Source organism: Phoxinus phoxinus, assembly GCF_949152265.1.
Source record: "Phoxinus phoxinus genome assembly, chromosome: 19".
Classification (NCBI taxonomy): domain Eukaryota; kingdom Metazoa; phylum Chordata; class Actinopteri; order Cypriniformes; family Leuciscidae; genus Phoxinus; species Phoxinus phoxinus.
Window position 1 is genome coordinate 9,532,552 of NC_136894.1, and position 19,500 is coordinate 9,552,051.

Sequence of the window (19,500 nt, forward strand, 5' to 3'; positions counted from 1 at the left end):
ATGTACTGGTTTGTATTTTATTTAATAGTGCTTGGGATTTTTCTACATGTAATCGTATGGAGAGATGGCGACTGCGTATGAAAGCTCTTTTTGCTCCACTGAGAGAGAGCACTGATGTGCTAGACTATTTCCCAGAGCCAGATGACTCATCGAGTCCTTTTATGACTCACTGCATCCATCTCTCAAGAATCAACACTGCCACCCAGTGGACGGAAAGGCTCAGGATTTCACGATCTTGTGCTCCAAAATTGGTCATTTTTACATTTACAAGCAAAATTTAACAAAAAACAATATACTATGTGGTCAAATAGTCGAGACCCCTATTCAAAACACTTAAAATATATATATTTTTTCTTAAAATATATCATATAATATAGTCAGCATAACGATAAGGCAAAAAACTGAACTGAAAATCTGACCTTTTGTTTAAAGGAGTTCACATGGTCAAATTTGCATATTTTAGTGGTCTAGAAATGGCCAATTCCTTAATATTACCTTTGACGTACTACTAATCGTGTTGTTATTATTTTCACAATTTTCGCACTTTATTTTCAGGTTTATATTAAATTTAGCATACCAGATTTTTTTCACCCCAAACCAAGGTTATTATTGAAAACTAAAACCATAAAAAATCATTACTTGACATAAACAGCTAAAATAAAATACAATATAAAAATAGCCAAAGCAACATTAGTCATTTTCATTTAGTTTGTTGAAGTACTAAAATAAACCAAATACTAAAACTTAATTAAAAAAAATATATAAACAGATATTTAAAAAAAAAGAGACAAAAACAACCATCAAAATTACTAGAACTTTGACTAAAATTTAAATTAAAACAGAAAACATTAAGTCTAACAAAATATTAACAAAAACTATAATAGCATAAATAAATATATTATTATAATTTAACTAAATGTGACAATTATAGAATGAAAAGCAGACATTATTTGCAATCCAGTTAATCACATTCTTATAACTTTAGTGTAGAAAAAATACTATTTAAATGGTTAAGTATTCATACACTGTCAAAATTTATTTTAATTTTCATTAAATAATGGTGATGGAATCAGCCTCAGTACTGTTGAAGGGAATTGAGAAGAATATGAAGGGAATTGTCCTAAAAAGAATGACAATGTCATCTTAAAACAAGTTTCTTGTTCTTGTAAATGTATTATTTATTATTTTTTGGGCTGAAATATGATTGACCAGAAAGGAAGAAGTCCAATCAGTGCATGTTTGAAGTGACTTGCGTCTGTTTTGAGAACATGTTCACTCTATAAAATGACAGCCTGACCTTTGAGAGACCATGTGCTGTTGGGTTTACACTGAATTATGTCATGTGCCTGTTATATACACACACAGTGCACACCCGGATCTTTAATTAACAAGCCTGTGTGACAAGAATTCTCTTATCAAAAATATGAATGATGCCACTCGTTACAAAGCAAAGAGCGCCTTACTTGTCCAAATGACACATTGTGCTGAATGAAAGGAAATCTACTGTATAGAAGGCCATTCCTGCCACATAAGGAAAAATCATGCTTTTGTAAATAATCATGACATAAAAACTTGAAATTATGACATAAACGTCGAAATTATGATATACTATGCCATAACTATGACTCTTCATCTCTTAGTATGTCATAATTTTGACTGTTTGTCATAATTATGAATTTTCATCTTATAGTTATGACTCATAACTATAAGATGAAAATTCATAATTATGACAAACAGTCAAAGTTATGACATACTAAGAGATGAAGAGTCATAGTTATGGCATAAAAAGTAAAAATTCTACAATTCTACATCCTAAATCGAAATGATCATGCTAATTTGAACATAAAAAGTCATAATTATCAATTATAGAAAGTCACAATTTTGACTTTTTAATGTCATAATTATGATGAAAAGTCATAAATATGGCATAAACGGCACAAATATGGCACAAATTATGATACCCTTGCTAAATTAAAATTATGACATTAAAAAGTTATGAACTAATAATTATTATGATTATGATTTAGAATGTCAACTTCAAATTTCAATTTTCTTTTATCTCATGACTTGGTATGTCATAATTATTGATTTTTTTTATCACATAATTATTGATTAGTATTTCATAATCTTGACTTTTCATCTCATAATAATAGTCTGTTTATCTTTTAACCTTATTATGACTTAGTAGGCTATACGTCACTTTCAACTTTTTATCTCATAATTATGGCTTACCATGTCATTAATTTAACATTTAATCTCATTATTATGACATAGTATGTCAATTACACATTTATCTCAAGAAGGAATTTTGTGTCATATTAACAACTTTTAATGTCATATAATTAGGATTAAGCACATTTTTTTTAGTGGCAGACTTCCATAGAAATCAGAAAGCTATTGTGAAATGAAATAATATTTGATTTTATACACCAAAAATAAAATTGCAATACAAATCAAGCTGGCACAAAGCATCACACTGTCAAAGGGCAAGGAATATTTTTCTGTTTTATTGAGAAATTATTGTTTTAAAAAGACCCAAGCCATATTCCAACTTGAACTACAGACTTTGTGTGCTCAGTTTCCTATGTACAAGGACTTCACTGGCTTGTCACATTCAGAACAAGTTTAGATAGTATAGTTATCTCCATTTGTCTTGACGAAGTACAGAAGTACTGGAAATGTAAGCTACAGCAATACTAGCAAGGTTGTACTGAGTTGTGGAATTAGGCGGGTAGCAGTGGGGCGTTTACATTCTACACACAGGAAAGAGCACTAGACACACGGCGTAACACTTCCACTGTGCCCTGTCAGTAACAGACTAATAAAACACTGCTTCTGAGCACAAACGAATCAAATTCAAATCATGCACGTCATTTCCCATTCACCAAGTGTCATTATTTCCGACCAATCAGTGAAATGAAAGGAATATTCTGGGTTCAATACAAGTTAAGATCAAACCAAATTTTTTTGTAGTAAAAATCATCTTTCCTCGTTTTCTTTATAAACAGCAAAAATACAGGTTACAGTGAGGCACTTACAATGGGAACGGGGACATTTTTGTAGTATTTTCTTTAAAAGTAGAAATGTGAAGCTTATCATTTAGCATTTGTCTTGTGTTACAAAGTGTGTATTATTCGAGCTGTACAGCTTTTTAAATCATTTCTAATGTCGTTTCAGGGTTTTAGAGTTTTAGGTGTTATTGTCTTGGCAATGAAGTTGTAAAATTGAACATAGGAATAGTAGTATAGTACCGTTCAAAAGTTTGGGGTCAAAAATATATTTTTTTAAATGTTTATTGAGCAAGGATGCATTGAACTGATCAATAGTGACAGTAAAGTCTTTTACATTATTACAACTTTTTTCAACATTGATGATAATAAGAAATGTTTACTGAGCAGCAAATTAGCATAGTAGAATGATTTCTGAAGGATCACGTGACACTGGAGAACTGTGAAAATGTAGCTTTGCATGAAAAAATGACATTTAAAAATATATTAAATTAGATTTGTTTTTTAAATAATATTTCACAATATTCATATTTTTATGCAGTTTTGATCAAATAAATGCAGCCTAAAAAAAAAAACATTAAAAAAAAAACATTTGATTGGTAGTAAGTGATTTAAAAAAAAACAAAAAACTATTGTTTACAAGACTTTGAGAAAATACTTTGAGAATACTTGAATATTTCGAGATTGGCCTTCCATTGTAAGTGCCTCATTGTAACCCAGGCCAGATATTTTTGAAAAATAATTTTTGTGCTAATCAGTCAATATTATGCCACAAGTGTTGTTGAATGAGCTTGTATTGAACCAGTAACATTTGTTTTAAAGTTCCGGTGACTGTACATGCTGTTTTTAAAGCCACAAGAAATGCGTGATTATTGCTCACAGTGAGTTTGAGCGGCCAGAATGGGTTTGGAAATACTGCTAAATTTCATCAGAGGGAGATCCCCTTGACAGACACTGAACAAAAAATAAAATAAAAATGTTGGCACAGGATTTCAAGAACAGTTAAATATATCTGAACATTTCGAATGACGGATAGTGCCACCGTGGGTGCTGGCAGGCTTTCTCAACATAACATCTCTCAGCTCACAACAGCTGTGGGAACTAGCAGCAACACAACAGAAGAATTGCATAAAATTGTAGTGCAATGGGCAAATTGTTCATACAAGATCATCTCTTTTGGTCAAGTTGGTAACAAAATGCGGTACATAAAATATGTTCAATATCCACCACCATGACAAATCCGAGAGGTGTACCATGAATGGATTATTCATATTAGTTTTCTAGTTTTTGAATCACTGATTTCACTTTAATTCCTCAGGTCATCATATTGCGGGTTCAAATCAGTAAGAGAAACATCAGAGCTAATCAATAACTCAAATCTGAAAACATTTGCAGGTATTGTGGATGCCTGGATTCTTAAACTCTCGTAACAGGACTAAGCATCCAACGGTTAACCTGTTCAGATCAAGAGAAAATCAAACACTAAAGGACTTGAAGGATGGACGTTTTGTCTTGTCTACGCAAAGGTGTTCTCTGGATAGCTGACTTTAATCGCTCCCCAGTAGCAGGCCCGTACCAGACAGATGAGACCCAGGAGATATGCGAAGGCCCAGGACACATAAGTAGCGTGGAAACGCCTGGCGAAGTCCTGAGTGCCCACCTGAGAGGAAAAAAACACCAGGAATCTGTGATGAGCTAACAAACAGAGTTTAATAGTTCATATCCAGAGTCCAAAGTGGACACCTGCCAAGTGCTAATTCGAGTGGCTGCTAACTTCTTTTAGGAACTGCAACATAATGTGTGGTTTAAATCAAACTGAGAATGATCATCTGACCCTGATGTAATTTACAAGTGTGATTCAAATAAAACTGTTACTAAAGAAAGTGTATCCGGGAAGATCTTGACCAAAAACTGATGCACCTCTACTGGAAATAACATCACAACATTTATTTCCATCAAGAGGTGCATACATTTTTGCTGAAGATCTTGTATTGGTCAATGCAAGAGTCCAGCACTCTGTGAAGTCTCCTCCACCACATCCCAATTGACCCTTCACACGGAGCTTGATTGACAGGTGATCTGACCAATCATACTTCGCCATCCGCCATTTTGTCCGACAAAGCAGTCAGGAGAGTTAGTAGATTAACATGGGAGGATTTGAACTTGAAAAACGGAAGTGTACAGACGTCTTTCCGCGGTTAAAACAACATTCCTTCTGATGTTCATTCATTATTTGATGCTATAAATGAACTGGAAGGAAGAGATGATCGGTTCACGAGCAGCTTTAACTGATGCTCTACAGCGATCTGTCATTAAAGAGCCACAAAACGGTATTTATTGTTTACATTTCTTTTTAAAAAAAGACCAAATTTGAAAGGTGAGACTTTGTTTAATATGTTTAATATCAAAAGTAACCGAAAAGTAACCTGGTCTGTCCTGTCTGTCAGTGTGTTGTGAGTCTCCTCTCTGCTCCACGATGTATTTTTCACTGCGTGAGAACATGGTGTGTGTGTGAGAGCGGCGTAGCTTGTCGGACATAGCGACAGTAACTAAGGGGGGCGGGTCTTTGCGAACGGCCAATCGTGGACACCATGATACATTTTATAAAGAACAGCATTTGTTCGATATAGAAATATTTTGTAACATAAAAGTCTTTATAGTCGCTTTTAAACAATTGAATGCATCCTTGCTGAATAAAACATACTGACCCCAAGCCAAAAAAAAGAGAACAATACTCACCGTTAAACCGACACCAATGAAAATGCAGATCATTCCTACTGTAATGTAGGCACAGCAGCGTCTTCTCGGTAGAGCACTGCCTACGGAAGAGCTAAAGACAAAGATAGCACACAAGCTTAGTACCAGTGCAGCTCTAAACAGACCACAAACACACCGGCTGTTTTATTGGGTCTCAGTACACAGGTATAATGGTTTTACAGCAGGAATTATATTCAATGGTTACACAGGAAAGCCAACAACAAAACTAGACTAAAATGAAGCTAAAGTACACTGAAAAAAAAGTGAAATGATTAACACATTTATTTAAAGTCTAATTGTGGTTTTGTTCAGTTTTTCTAAAAGCAAGTAACACTCCCCATAGAGACGAAGCATTTTGTTTAAACAGTATTTTCGTTTTACACCAGTGTTGATGTGCAGAACACATACTGGCTTTACTGACTTCAGAAATGAATGTGGGTTTTATTAACGTTTTGTTAGTACATAACATAAAATATGATGTATATTTAAAAAAAAAAACAAGCTGTCTTAATTTTTAGAAAGTAAACTAAATTAAACACTAACACACAAAAGGATTTTAGTTATATCTTGAATAATTCTGCTTTCATATTATAAATAATTTAGATTTTGTGAAATTAAGGTGCAAAAAGCAAAACAAATATGACTATATTGTATGGTCTTTATGATAAATAATCGTTTTGCTTTGTATAAATGTAGAAAAACAAGTATTTTTAATTAATAATAAATCAAAATTTAAGTGTTGAACCAAACTATATAATTTGAGAAAAATTAATAAATTCGGCTGTTGGTACAAGATATATTTTAGTGTACAAGGCCTTACAAATGAAAGATTAATCTTACTTATTAAAGCAGCCCAACAAACGCTTGTAGTCAAAAGCGACCTGCGTCACTGAGTCACATGGTCTGCTCTTTTTCCTGTTTGAGTCCCATTAAGTCTGACCATGACGCTTCACATGCCTCTCATGTGATGGGATTTTCAAACATTCTTCTGGACTCACAATGAATCAGATAGCTTAAGGTGCTCAATGTCTCTTCTTCTGCTCGTGTCTCCTTCTCTGCCTCTTCAAGCGCTCTGCATTCGAGAGGAAATCTTATTTGCTTTGGGATTCTGCGGGCACTTCATGTGTGCTGCAACATCTGTTGCCATAACTCTTCCTCGCAGCGTCACTAGCGTGCAGGGCTCATGTTTCAGTGTCAGCATGATGCGCTCGCTCTCTCAAGTGACTGGCAGACTGGCATCACATGGCCTCCCTCTCTAACTGGAACTCACAAGGGTTTATTTACTTTCAGTTTCTACTAACTGCCCAGTGCAAACTCAAGCCTGACCTCCGGCTAGTCACACACATCTGACATTGAGATTAATGACGTTTCTTCTGAGAACGGCGCGTCATCGGTGGAGTATCGCCACAGACGTTGCTTTTTTGACGCACAAAGAATATGACAAATGATGGCAACTCACATTTTTTTGCAATGTGGGCACTTGGCCAGTGTGTTGAACCGGAGCTCCATCCACTGCACAAACAAGGGAAGTTAGGAAGAAAGTTATTTCTTCAGTAAGCAAACACACAGCATGGTAAAAAAGCACAAGTCAATTCATTTAATAATCTACCACACCAAACTTGATTCCAGGGGTCAGTGCATGACATTCAAATATTAGTTCAAATGGGTAGTACTGAGAAATGATTCAAACAACCAGCAAATTTTTTTGGGAGATGATTTCAATGAATAAATTGAGATGTATGCAGGAATAAATTAGGAGAATTAGTGGATTTATCCCTGTACAAAGGCAAAAGGCAGTTGAATCCTGAAAAAAAGGAAGAATTCTTTAAGGTTATATATTATAACAGAAGATCTCACATTAAAACTAATGTTTCAGTTCCTGCATCTTGCCTCTGTAGGCCACACGGGGTTATGTTCATTTGAGTCGCAGGGCTACAGACAAAAAAGGACTAAAATTAAATATTTAGGACCAAATGACTTTTTTTAGTTGACAAATTACAGAATTGCTCAGAATTGATTGTTCAGAAGTTAAGTTCATTGAGTTCATAGATTCTTACTTTTGTTTTTAACAGTCAGTGGATGAAAGGAAGATTCAGTAAATCAATTATGACTATTTAAAGGGATAGTTCACCCAAAAATGAAAAGTCTATCATCATTTACTCAACCTCAAGTTGTTCCAAGAAGATGTTTGAAAGAATATGATTAGCCAACAGTTGACAGGCCAAAAATAGTCAATGGGGCCCATCAACTGTTTGGTTACCGACATACTTCAAAATATCTTCTTTTGTGTCCAGCAGAAGAAAGAACTTCATACAGGTTTGGAACAAAATGAGGGTGAGTAAATGATGACTGAATTTTAATTTTTGGGTGACCTATCCCTTTAACCCAGACAGCAACATAGTGTCCAGATCCGGGCCACATCTAGTACATGTGGATTCCACGCGAACCAGATGTGGGCCGCATCTGGGCCGACACTATGTTGCTGTCTGGGAAATTATGTAAATGAGGTGTTGTTGTATCAAGTATAATTTATTCCAATCGGATATGATTATGAATTTGTTTAAATAGCAATGGTCATAGCGATTTTTTGTTGGGTTGACTAACGGGATGGTATCTGACAAAACTGCACATGGATGCATGTAAAGGTATCCTATATTTGTAATTATTGTTGCATACAATTTTAAATTGTAAATGATAGATTTAATTATTAGTCACATTTGCTAATAATTTTAATCTCTGTCTGGAGCCCTGGAACCATGTGATTTTTTATTTTGATATTATTATTTCTAATTAGTTTGTCATTTAGTCGGTTCCACCGACTGAGAAGGTGGCAGTGTATTAGGACCTTGAAAAGATCAGAGGGGCCGCGAATAGCCAGGCCTGAGGCGGACTGGGACCACTCATCATCGCTGCCCTATACAGCAGGGGCATCACAGGACACTAAGAACATGTGCACTAGTAAAACTCAACACTACCATTCAAAAGTTTGGGGTCAGTACATTGTTTTTGAATGAAATTAATATTTTTATTAATCACAGTATACACATTTATAATGTAACAAACTACTTTAAATAAATGCTGTTCTTTAAACCTTCTTATTCATCAAATAATCCCGAAAAAAAGTGTATCAGTTTCCACAAAATGTGAATAAATTAGAATGATTTCTTAAGGATCATGTGACACTGAAGAGTGGAGTAATGATGCTGAAAATTCAGCTTTGCCATCACAGGAATAAACTACATTTGAAAATATATGAATATAGAAAACAATTCTTTTAAATTGTAGTAATATTTTGATATTTTATCATGCAGCCTTGTTGAACATAAGACTCTTCTCTCAAAAACATAAACAATCTTACTGACCCCAAACTTTTGAATGGTAGTGTAAATGCATTCGCAGATCTTCTCTGCTTTCAAGAAACATTACTGTAGGTCAGAGAGGTCAGTGATTTTACTGTAAAGATGTGAGACCGTACAAGGAATGTGTTTCCGCAGTGGCCGCAGACCACACGCATGCCCTCGGGCTGGACTGGTAGAGCTGGCTGGGCGGGCTGCTCCTCTGGGATCACCATCACAGGGCTCAGGTTGATGATCCGTCTGCTGGGGGCCCAGACAAACAATGTCAGTTTTTCACTTTCTACAGGTTTGTAAAGAATTGTGTGTTAATATTAACCCTATGAAGCCTACTGTATCATATATGCTATACGCATTTGTGCAAGGCCTCTAAATCATCCACATGATCAAAACTGAAAAACCTGCTGTACGTGTTTTCTGATTGATAGTTTATACTTTTTTTAAACAAGTAAAATGCTATTTTGTATAATTCTGAAAAAAAACATCCTCCTTCAGGTTGTGGTGCGTGTGTCTTTTTGCTACAAAATCTTTAACCACACTTATGAAATAAACATAAGAATAACTTTTATATTGTTAGTAATATTTCAAGATGAACACTTAGGTTTACTTGATTATCCATACATTATAAATCATGCTAAAATTTGAGAATCAAATATGTTTTTGAGGAACATTTATTTGTACATCTCTCAGTAATTATGATTGTATTACATTTCATTATATGTTTTACCCTCCACATTAAAAACTACAGAGCTTTGATCATAAAACTACAATCATGTAACATATTATAGGTATAGAGTGACAACTGATATTTATATGCATTTTCTACTAAGTAATCTACTATACTGTTATAAAAAATCTTGTTGATTTACATTACATTTACATCCGTCGGTCTTAGTACACGATGTAACTACAGAAGAGTCAAGTTTTAAATAGAAAAAATATCGAAACTCTTTGGTCATTTTTTTTAAAGGAGATGCTAACGGTCTAATCAGATTCAATGATCTATGCTAAGCTATGCTAAAAGTGCTACCGCCAGACCCGGAGATCGGCTGAATGGATTTGAAAACGGTCAAACTCAACTGTTTAACTCTAGGGGAGTCGGAAAATGAGCCTATTTCCAAAAAAAGTGGAGTGTTCCTTTAATGCATTAACTAATGGATTCTTAAGTGTTACCGGTTATTAAACAAACTGATTTTTTCTGACTATTATTTCATATATCTGGCTTCACATGGCTAAGATCTTTTTAGTGACTTCTTACAATTCTCACAGCTTGTTTTTCACTATAAATGTTCAGACTGTTTCTAAAAGTATGTGAAATGTTTTGACATTACCAAGTACAAATCCCCTAGCCATACAAACTCAACACAATCACTGCTTGTTTGAGCATTTATGGTGATACGTGTCTGTGGTAATACTGTTGCAGATCCCATAACACACACCTACTAAATGACCCTCTGAAGTGTGTCTTTAACACTTACCAGTTGGGCCGAGGGCATCCTATCCTCCTAGACGTGTCTTTACAGATTAGCAGGCAGTTGCAAGGACATCTAACATACTTCTTTCCTGTTGGTGGATTTTTTATAGGCTGTTAAAAAACAGATACATCATGTTTCAAAAGGGACCACACAATATGCAAGATAAAACAACCAAATGTAATATAATTATAATATTGTATAATGGCTAATACAATGAATCTCCATTTTAAGTTTATGAATAAGCATTATTTTACCTTACATACCCTCAAATGCTCTTGTTTAAGCATGTTTTGTAAGAAACCAACTAGTCTTTATATGTTGAATAATTCTATTATTATAGGGACTAGTCAAAGGCTGCCTTAATGAATCTAGACATGAGCAACCTTTCACTAATACCTTTTATTAAGGTCAGGTCTGCATAAGAGTTTATGAAACGTCTGATTCTGAACCAAACAAGCTGAAGGTGTAATCCAACATGTACAGCTAGGTCCATATATATTTTGACAGTTTCTGTTATTTTAGCTGTATACCAACACACTTTCAAGTGACAGTTATAATTAATATGGGCCTGAAGTGCACACTCTCAGCTTTAATTTGAGGGCATTCTCACATTCAAATTGGAGGAAGGGTTTAGGAATTACAGCTCTTTAATATGTGAAAAAGGAGCTCTCCATGCAAGTAAAACAGGTCATCGTTAGGCATCAAAAACAAAACAAATCCATCAGAGAGATAGCAAGAATATTAGGAGAGGCCAAATGAACAGTTCGGTACATTCTGAGAAAAAAAGGACACACTGGAGAGCTCAGCAAAATAAAAAGGCCTGGATGTTCATGGAAGACATCAGTGGTGAAAGGTTGCAGGATCCTCTCCATGATAACGGATAACATGTTACTGGTAACATAAGACATTTGGGTTTACCAGGACACACTTTATTCCCCCATTGCATTATTATACATTATATTAAACATTATTTATAAAAGTTTAATGTAGTACTGACACTATAACTCTTTTTTTCCCTCACACAGTAATTTTCATTTTGGGTGAACTATACACAATGCAGATTGTCACTATCCGTGATAAACATTGTTGCCTTTTGTATTGCAATATATCATGACATGAATTATTACACTGTAATAAATGTATAATTAAAATGTACTGATCCTATAATTAAACTGTAATAAATGTATAATTAGAATGTAATAATCCTATAATTATACTGCAACAAATGTATAAATACACTGTGAATGATGTAATTACAATGTAAAAATCCTATAATTACGCTGTAACAAATGTATATTTACACTGAAACAAATGTATATTTACACTATAAAAATATATTATTACAATGTAATAATTGTGTAATAACACTATAATTTCATTGTAACAAATGTATTATAAAAAAATACTACACTGTAACATATGTATTGATACACTGTAACAAATATAGTTACATTGTAACATGTATTATTACTATGTAATAAATGTACAATTACGCTATAATAAATGTATAACTACACTTTAACAAACTTATAATTACACTGTAACAAATGTATAGTTACACTGTAATAAATGTAGTTACAATGCAATCCTATAATTACACCGTAACAAATGTATATTTACATTGTAACAAATTTATTATTACAATGTAACAATTTTATAATAACACTATAATTTCACTGTAACAAATGTATTATAAAAAATGTACAGTTACACTGTAACAAATGTATTATTACAATGTAATACATTTATAATTACAAGGTAACAAACATAATTACACTGTAAAAATGCCAATAGACGGTACATGCCATTTTCTTCATTGTATTTCCAGTATATATTATGATGATACCATAAAATGTTACAATAAAAGTACTCATTAACTTCTGAGACAGGCTTTTAATTACACTGCCCACCTCTAGTATATATATATATATATATATATATGTATATATATATATAATGATAAAGAACTAAAGCTATGCATGACTAAGCTCAATTTGCATTTGTGGGGGTCTCTTACCGTAGCTTCACTGCAGACGGTGCACTTCACCACATGCTGATGGAGTTTGCCATCCAGAGTTATAAGAGACTGGCACACTCGACAATTAATGACCGGCACTCCCCCTGCATCTGGACTGGCAATGGCTGTGTACGGTGGAGGTAATTCGGCTGCAGAGGGAGAGAAACCACATGCAGTCTCAGTGTGCATGACTACTATGTTGATGGTACTGTATGTAAATCAGTTGGTTCACTTAGTATCAGTTAGTCTGCATAACTGACCATACCAACTTGTTGCAAGATACCGCAAAGACTAAAATGCTGTAATATCGGTTTGGTAATGTACAGTCAGCCGGTCATTGTTGCAAAATAAACCCAGACAGGGTGATCAGGTTTTGCATCACCCTTAAGAGGTTTATTTATTTTGCCATAATGACCAGCTCAGTTCCATTATTCCATGTATTATTCCTAATTTTTACATGGTTATTTGCCAAATATGCAAATATATGGGCATGAAATTACATTATACAAAACATTTTGACTATGAAATGCCACGATTGACCAAGTATTCCAGTGTAATAAGCAGGGATAATCATTTTGGGGAATAATAGAACTGAATTAATGGACAGGCCTTCATGTCTTTCTTGTTGGTGCTCAGAATGCACTGATATACAGTATGTAATATATATATTATAAATGTGTCTCGCTTGAAATCCCATCTAAAGGACACAGAAATGCAGATTCATTGTGTTCAGCAATAAGTGCATCCCACTCACACTTTCAATTATTCTCTCACATCCATTGTACAATATCTGGGCGATCAGCCAAACCCTGCCTTCAGTCTCCACTTGTCTCCAGTATTACTGAAATCCAGGGCTCAGCCACGACATTCCCAACTGCTTATTCTCGGTGAAATTAAGACATGTTCCTCCTGCTGTCTGTCACTTGTCATTCTGCGATCACGCTGGCAACAACACAGTCATACTGCAGCCATATTGAGCATGTGACACCACAGCAAACACAACCGACAGCAGCTCTGGCCCCATGACCTCACTCAGCTGTCGGGGTACTGTACACCCATCTCTGTATGTGCTGCTACAGGATCCCAAAAACACATAGTGTGTCCAAGAAGTGTGATTTTATCCTATGTAAAAACGTTAAAATGTTATTGTTAGCCTTTAAAACTAGATTTTTTTTTTTAAATGATTCACTATAAATAAAGTTGCTGCTGTCTCATGAGTTTGGGATGCATTAATGTAGCTTTAAAGTCGGCATGAAACGGATGTTGCGATAGTTTTTTCCTCCCTATTGTGACGTATATTTGAGTGAAATGGCTTCTCGAACTAGAAAAAATGCAGGGCGGGACTTGATTTTGTCCATCCGGAATTGATTGGATCGTTATGGTTTGCTATTGCTGTGATGTCATGTGAGTGACAAGTTGATCCCTGCCAGTAAAAACATCATCAGAAGAGAGAAGAAATGTCCTTGCAATAGGAAGGGGAAGTTATTTTGATGAACACCTTCGCAGTGTTTTATTTTCAAGTTGCCATCTAGAGCCAGTATTTTTGATCATATTCATAAAACTTCCATGGCCCCCCGGATATTTTGATGTATGAATATTTAAAGTCAATATATCAAAAGAAAGAGCAGAACCTCTGCTTCTAAATAAATAAATAAATAAAAAACCTAATTCATTCTTTTTGATCAACACTTGAATGTAAGTTCGTCAAAAAATAAAATTTTGAACAAAAAGCTTATAGCAAACTATTTTTTTTTTGTCAAAGACTTCGTTCGGATTGGATTCAGAGCGATGATCAAAACATAGATCAGTTAAATCGAGTCCTTGCATATAGGCAGTTTACTTGTGCATAAACAACTTCTATCCGCTCCTTCTGGTTTACGCACATCTTCTTCTTCGCTTGTTTTTGGATCTGGATGCTATACTATTTCAAAATATCTGTAACAGTGAAAACACAGATTGCCGGAAAAACTTCTCAATGGCGGGGAAAGAGTTAAAGATTACGAGGGCATATGAATGTTTCAAGAAATAATGTTGTGCACGGATAAATACTGCAATATTTCATTATTTTTTTTGGGGGGGGGGATTTCATGGTGACTTTAAGCACATTTCCTTTATGCCTCAATATAGCATATACCATCTCTCCAGGGGCAGATGGAAAGCACAGGTCTCATTTCTCTGACACCAGCCTGCACTGTTTGTAAGATGAGAGCCTTTTCCCAACCCTGGAGCCTGCAGCCAGCTGTTGTTGCAACTCCCTCTCTGTCTGTCTTACTATCATGTTAAAAAATGAGAGAGACGTCGATCGTCCCATGTGTAGGGGAGATTAGCATGCATTGACAATAGTGAATGTGTTAACTGAACATACAGTTCCATAAGCAAGCAAACTTGTTGTAGTTTTTACTCTTAATCCATAATCTCAAAATAAGTGGCTGTATTAATAACGTGCAAAACATTTTTATTTTAGGGATGCACCAATTACAATTCGGGCTGATACTGATTAATGGCCGATATTAAAATTCTGTACTATACTATTGTCTGAATAAATGAAAAATGAAACACTAAAAACTACAACCAGAAATTTTAAATGTGAATATACGTATTTAGGCATCAGAATATTATAATGTACAGTATGAAAAATGTATATTTATTTTGGGATTTTCTATAAATTATATTTAACAGTGTTATCAAATTATTAGTGGCATTAAGTGTTAATTAATAGTAAATTCCAAAATCAAAATGTAAAATCGGAAGAAAATTAACAAGAACATTTAAATATCCAATATAGACTGATACTAGTGTTGTCAAAAGTACCGACTTCGGTTCCAAGTCGATACTGAAATGTAAAAAATGTGACGCTTTGAGAATTGTTGAGCGGAATCATAAACACCTCTGATTGGCCATTGTGCTCACGCGCTCATCAAATATGTCTGTGATTGGCTACAATGATCAGCGTTTCAAAAACAGCGAGTGCTTTCACAGAGATACACACAGGAGCGTTTGAAAGCAGGTGTCTAGCAGTGGATCGGTCCTCTGGCGCTGATATACGCCTGCTTGTGCTTTCAAATGTTCCTGCTTTCAAAAAACTTTCAAACACTTCCGTGTGTTGATCATTGTAGCCAATCACAGACATATCCGATGAGCTCATGAACACAATGGCCAATCAGAGGTGTTTACGATTTATGACAGCGCTCAAAGCGTCACATTTTTTCAATTTCAGCACTGACTTGGTACCGAAGTCGGTACTTTTGACAACACTAACTGATACATTAAAAAAATTCAAATATCGGTAAAACAGTATGTTTAAAATCAGCATGAAAAGGAAGTTTAGTCTTTCCTTCCCTATTGTGATGTATATCAAAGTGAAACGACTTCTCAAACAAGAAAAAATGTAGGGCGGGACTTGATTTTGTCCATCGGGAATTGATTGGATAGTTGTGGTTTGCTATTGCTGTGATGTCATGTGACTGACAGGTTGCCCCGCCCTCACGCCAGTTAACACATCATCAGAGAAGAGAAGTGATGTCGCTGCAAGAGGGAGGGGAAGTTATTTTAATTAAAGATTATAAAAAAAAAGAATGATGTGCACAGATAAATCATTTATAATAAATAGCCTACTGCATTATTCAATCACCCAGCCCTACAAGGCAAGGTTGATCAAGAGTTGCAAGAGTTTCAATTCAGCTAATATTTGGTTATCTTGCCAGGTCTTATTGACATGACATCACTACAGCAGACGGCAATAATTGGTCTGGTTTTCGTCTCGGAGGACTGATCACATATCACTAAAATAAAACTAATTTAGTTAATATCATGCAGACCTCAAAGCAATTTCTTATCCTTCGTTTTACCCTTACTCAGATGTCTGACAACATAGATCATTATTAAAGAGCTTGCCAACTGTAACTATCACAGTTCTACACTTATAGGGTTTGATGCACACAGGTTTTTCCAATAAATGTAGCTCTGGCTTCCGGATGCAACTGCAGAATAAACAACAATCTCAGCACACTAAGCGGTGTTGTGCAGAGACTCAGCAGTCCCTCCCTCAACAGGCCACGTTAATCCCTCTCACAGACTCAGTGAGTGAATGCTTGAGGTCAAAAACAGCGAAAGAAACCGTAATCCAGGGGTTTGAAATACTAGGGCAGATAATAATGCTAGAGTACATTAGCACACATACTTTATGCCCTCTACATCACCTGATCATGCTACGCTAATAATGCCATTATGAACAATAATACGAAGTGTAAGAGGATCATTACAGTAAAAATGTAAATCTTTTTCTGCTAATCAGCTAGTGCAATATGGATAGATTTACAAAAGATCAAAAATGGGTTTCAAGACTTGACCGTTTAGACATTCGGCCATTTTGAGATCATGAGTAACGGGCCAATAACTATATCAACAAAAACGCTTATTTAATTTACATCTCAGAGGAATTGCTACAAGTAATTTGTATTTGCGTATAACACATAGGCTATATGTCAGAATTATATCAGTTTTATTCGTTAGTATCAGCTAGTTTCGATTGTTAGTATCTTCAAGTTATCGTATCGGATAATGAAAAGTCCTATTGATTCAATTTTTAAGGGGTCCATTTGGTAATCTGACACCCATATTTATTCGCGAATGTGTTTATCAGTTGGTTAGAAAATCTGAGAGCCATTATGTAAAATATACCATCACATGTGCTTCACTTATTATTAATTATCCATCCAGACTTGGAAAAGGTGCACCTGTCTGTTCAACTTTTGGCATTGATTTGGTGTCTCATAACAACCTAACATTCAAATACACAAAATTATTCATGATTATAGGAACCGAAAGTAAAAGTCTAGGAATCAATTATTGGAAACTCCACACTTGGGGGATCTGCCTGCATGTCTATATTATAACAAACAAAGCATTATGGTTACATTTTTGTAAAGGTTGAGTAAACAGGTGAGAGTAGCTTGTGTAGTTCAAACAAAAAACTCAAGCTCCTCTGACATTTCTCTTTAAAAATTCTTGTTTTAGACTTCTAATTCGTTACCAGTGTTTTATTTTGCTCTATGCTGTGCGCTTCCGCTTTTGTCAATATGTCATGCGTCTGGTCAGAGGTCACTTTTTTTGGACTTGAAAAAAAAGGTACCATTCGCTCCTATTATAAAGTTTGGAAGAGCCAGGATATATATATTTTTTTAAATATAACTCCGATTGTGTTTGGCTGAAAGAAGCAAGTCATATACACCTGACTTGAGTGATATTTTTGTTGTTGTTGGTGAACTAACCCTTTAAGGTGGCACTGTTACAGTTTAATTACACAAATAAATGCTGAGTAATATTAATTAACAACATGTACGTTCTATACACTCTTTAAAAAAGGTTATTTATTGGCATCTATGATTCCATGAAGAACCTTTAACATCCATGGAACCTTGCACAAAAGGTTCTTTATAGTGGGAAAAAATATTTTGATTATTTAAATATTCTTTACAAAAAGGTTCTTTAATGGCATCATTGCACAAACCTCCTTTTGGAACCTTTAGTTGTAAGAGTGTTTAGGGTTACGGACTGCTTGTAGTTATGTATACTGTTACATACATGTAACATGTTTAACAAGGACAATAAAGTGTTACCAGCATTATTGTAACAAACTAAGAATTGGCTTAGAAACTTGTATAAGTTACACAGAAATTTGTATAAACACATTAGTTCAAAAACTAAAACAGCACACTCTTTATAGTCTATCAACAAACCAAATCTTCACATCTTTCCTCCACCTCCCTTTTTATCAGTGTATCTAGCTAAGCAAAGAAGTGTTTTGGTCACGTGTTAATGTTTAATATGCTTATAGACCCCATATAATTTGGTCTGGGCCTTTAAGACAATGAGAACTGGTGGTACTGGTGATGTATGAATGAAGCAAAACATCTCTAACAAGCTAAATGTCAATATCCTCATCTTAAATGCAGCCACCTCGAAATATCAATACAAATTTGCAGTCGCCTGAACCGGTATCAGTCGACCGACAAATGTTAATAGTTTAATGACATATAAAGCAGGTTGTTTACTAACTAATAGCATAAAATTCGACATAATATGCCCTTGTCCAGGAATGCAACATTCTGTACCCATCATCAATTGAGGCTACGATGGGAATATCTGGAAGACTGAGGCCCGTTTTTTTCTGGCACAACCCTCTGGGCTGTTATTCCTTGTTGTCTACGGACAATGTATCACATTAAATGGGCTGCAGTCTGCTACAGATCACCGCTCACTACTATACGCCCTAAATGATTCAGCACCCCCCACGTCAATCACAATCCACATTTACCTCTCGGGTTCGGGTCCTGCGGGTACGGCGGAGCGGTAGGCGTGCCATTCCCCGAGTTCGGTGCAGACAACAGTGGGGATCGTTCATCCATGCCATCGGAAGCCATTCTATCAGTAGATAAGCAATGAAAAACAACAACAGCAGCAGCAGCAGGGACGAATGGTGGAGGGCTCCGTCGTCCGCTGCTCTGGAGAGGGGCAGTGAGACTGAGAGAGAGCGCGGGGCAGGGACAGTGGAGAGGCGGAGTCAAAGACGTAAGAGGCCGGGGAGGATGAGAAATCACTGCTGGACGGGACGGGACGGGATCTCCCCTCCTCCTGGATGTCAATATTGCGCGCTAATATTGTCTTTCCCGAGTCTACTCATTGACCTTGCTGGATGTATTTGCTCATTATCAAGAAGATGTTGATTTTCTGTAGGCCTACTAAAGCACACACCTTCATCGGTATTAGCCTACCGGACATGTGCAGGAGGAAAAGTAAATTGGTCCATCTAGGGAGCGTCCATAAAAAATGTAGCCTTACAGAGATGATCTAGTTCTATTTCACATCACTAAATAAATAGCCACAGCTGC

At 35.5% G+C, this 19,500-nt stretch overlaps 1 protein-coding gene across 4 annotated transcripts; it reads right to left on the reverse strand.

The window, feature by feature from the left end:
- Window positions 1–2,310: 2,310 nt before the first annotated feature.
- On the reverse strand, window positions 2,311–19,162 carry pip4p2 (phosphatidylinositol-4,5-bisphosphate 4-phosphatase 2). Of its 4 annotated transcripts, XR_013795023.1 has the most exons (9): window positions 18,927–19,162; window positions 12,611–12,759; window positions 10,597–10,703; window positions 9,241–9,364; window positions 8,611–8,679; window positions 7,225–7,277; window positions 5,748–5,838; window positions 3,654–4,668; window positions 2,311–3,570 (listed from the first exon to the last, which is right to left on the reverse strand). XR_013795023.1 is itself a non-coding variant. In XM_079590413.1 (8 exons), exons 1-8 carry the CDS (start codon window positions 19,030–19,032, stop codon window positions 4,525–4,527), a joined length of 843 nt encoding a protein of 280 aa, XP_079446539.1. In that variant the 5' UTR covers window positions 19,033–19,139; the 3' UTR covers window positions 2,489–4,524. The 4 variants fall into 4 exon arrangements, 2 of the variants coding, with proteins under 2 accessions (XP_079446539.1, XP_079446540.1); XR_013795024.1 differs by lacking the exon at window positions 8,611–8,679 and having other exon boundaries at window positions 2,483–3,570; window positions 18,927–19,151; XM_079590413.1 differs by having other exon boundaries at window positions 2,489–4,668; window positions 18,927–19,139.
- Window positions 19,163–19,500: the final 338 nt, after the last annotated feature.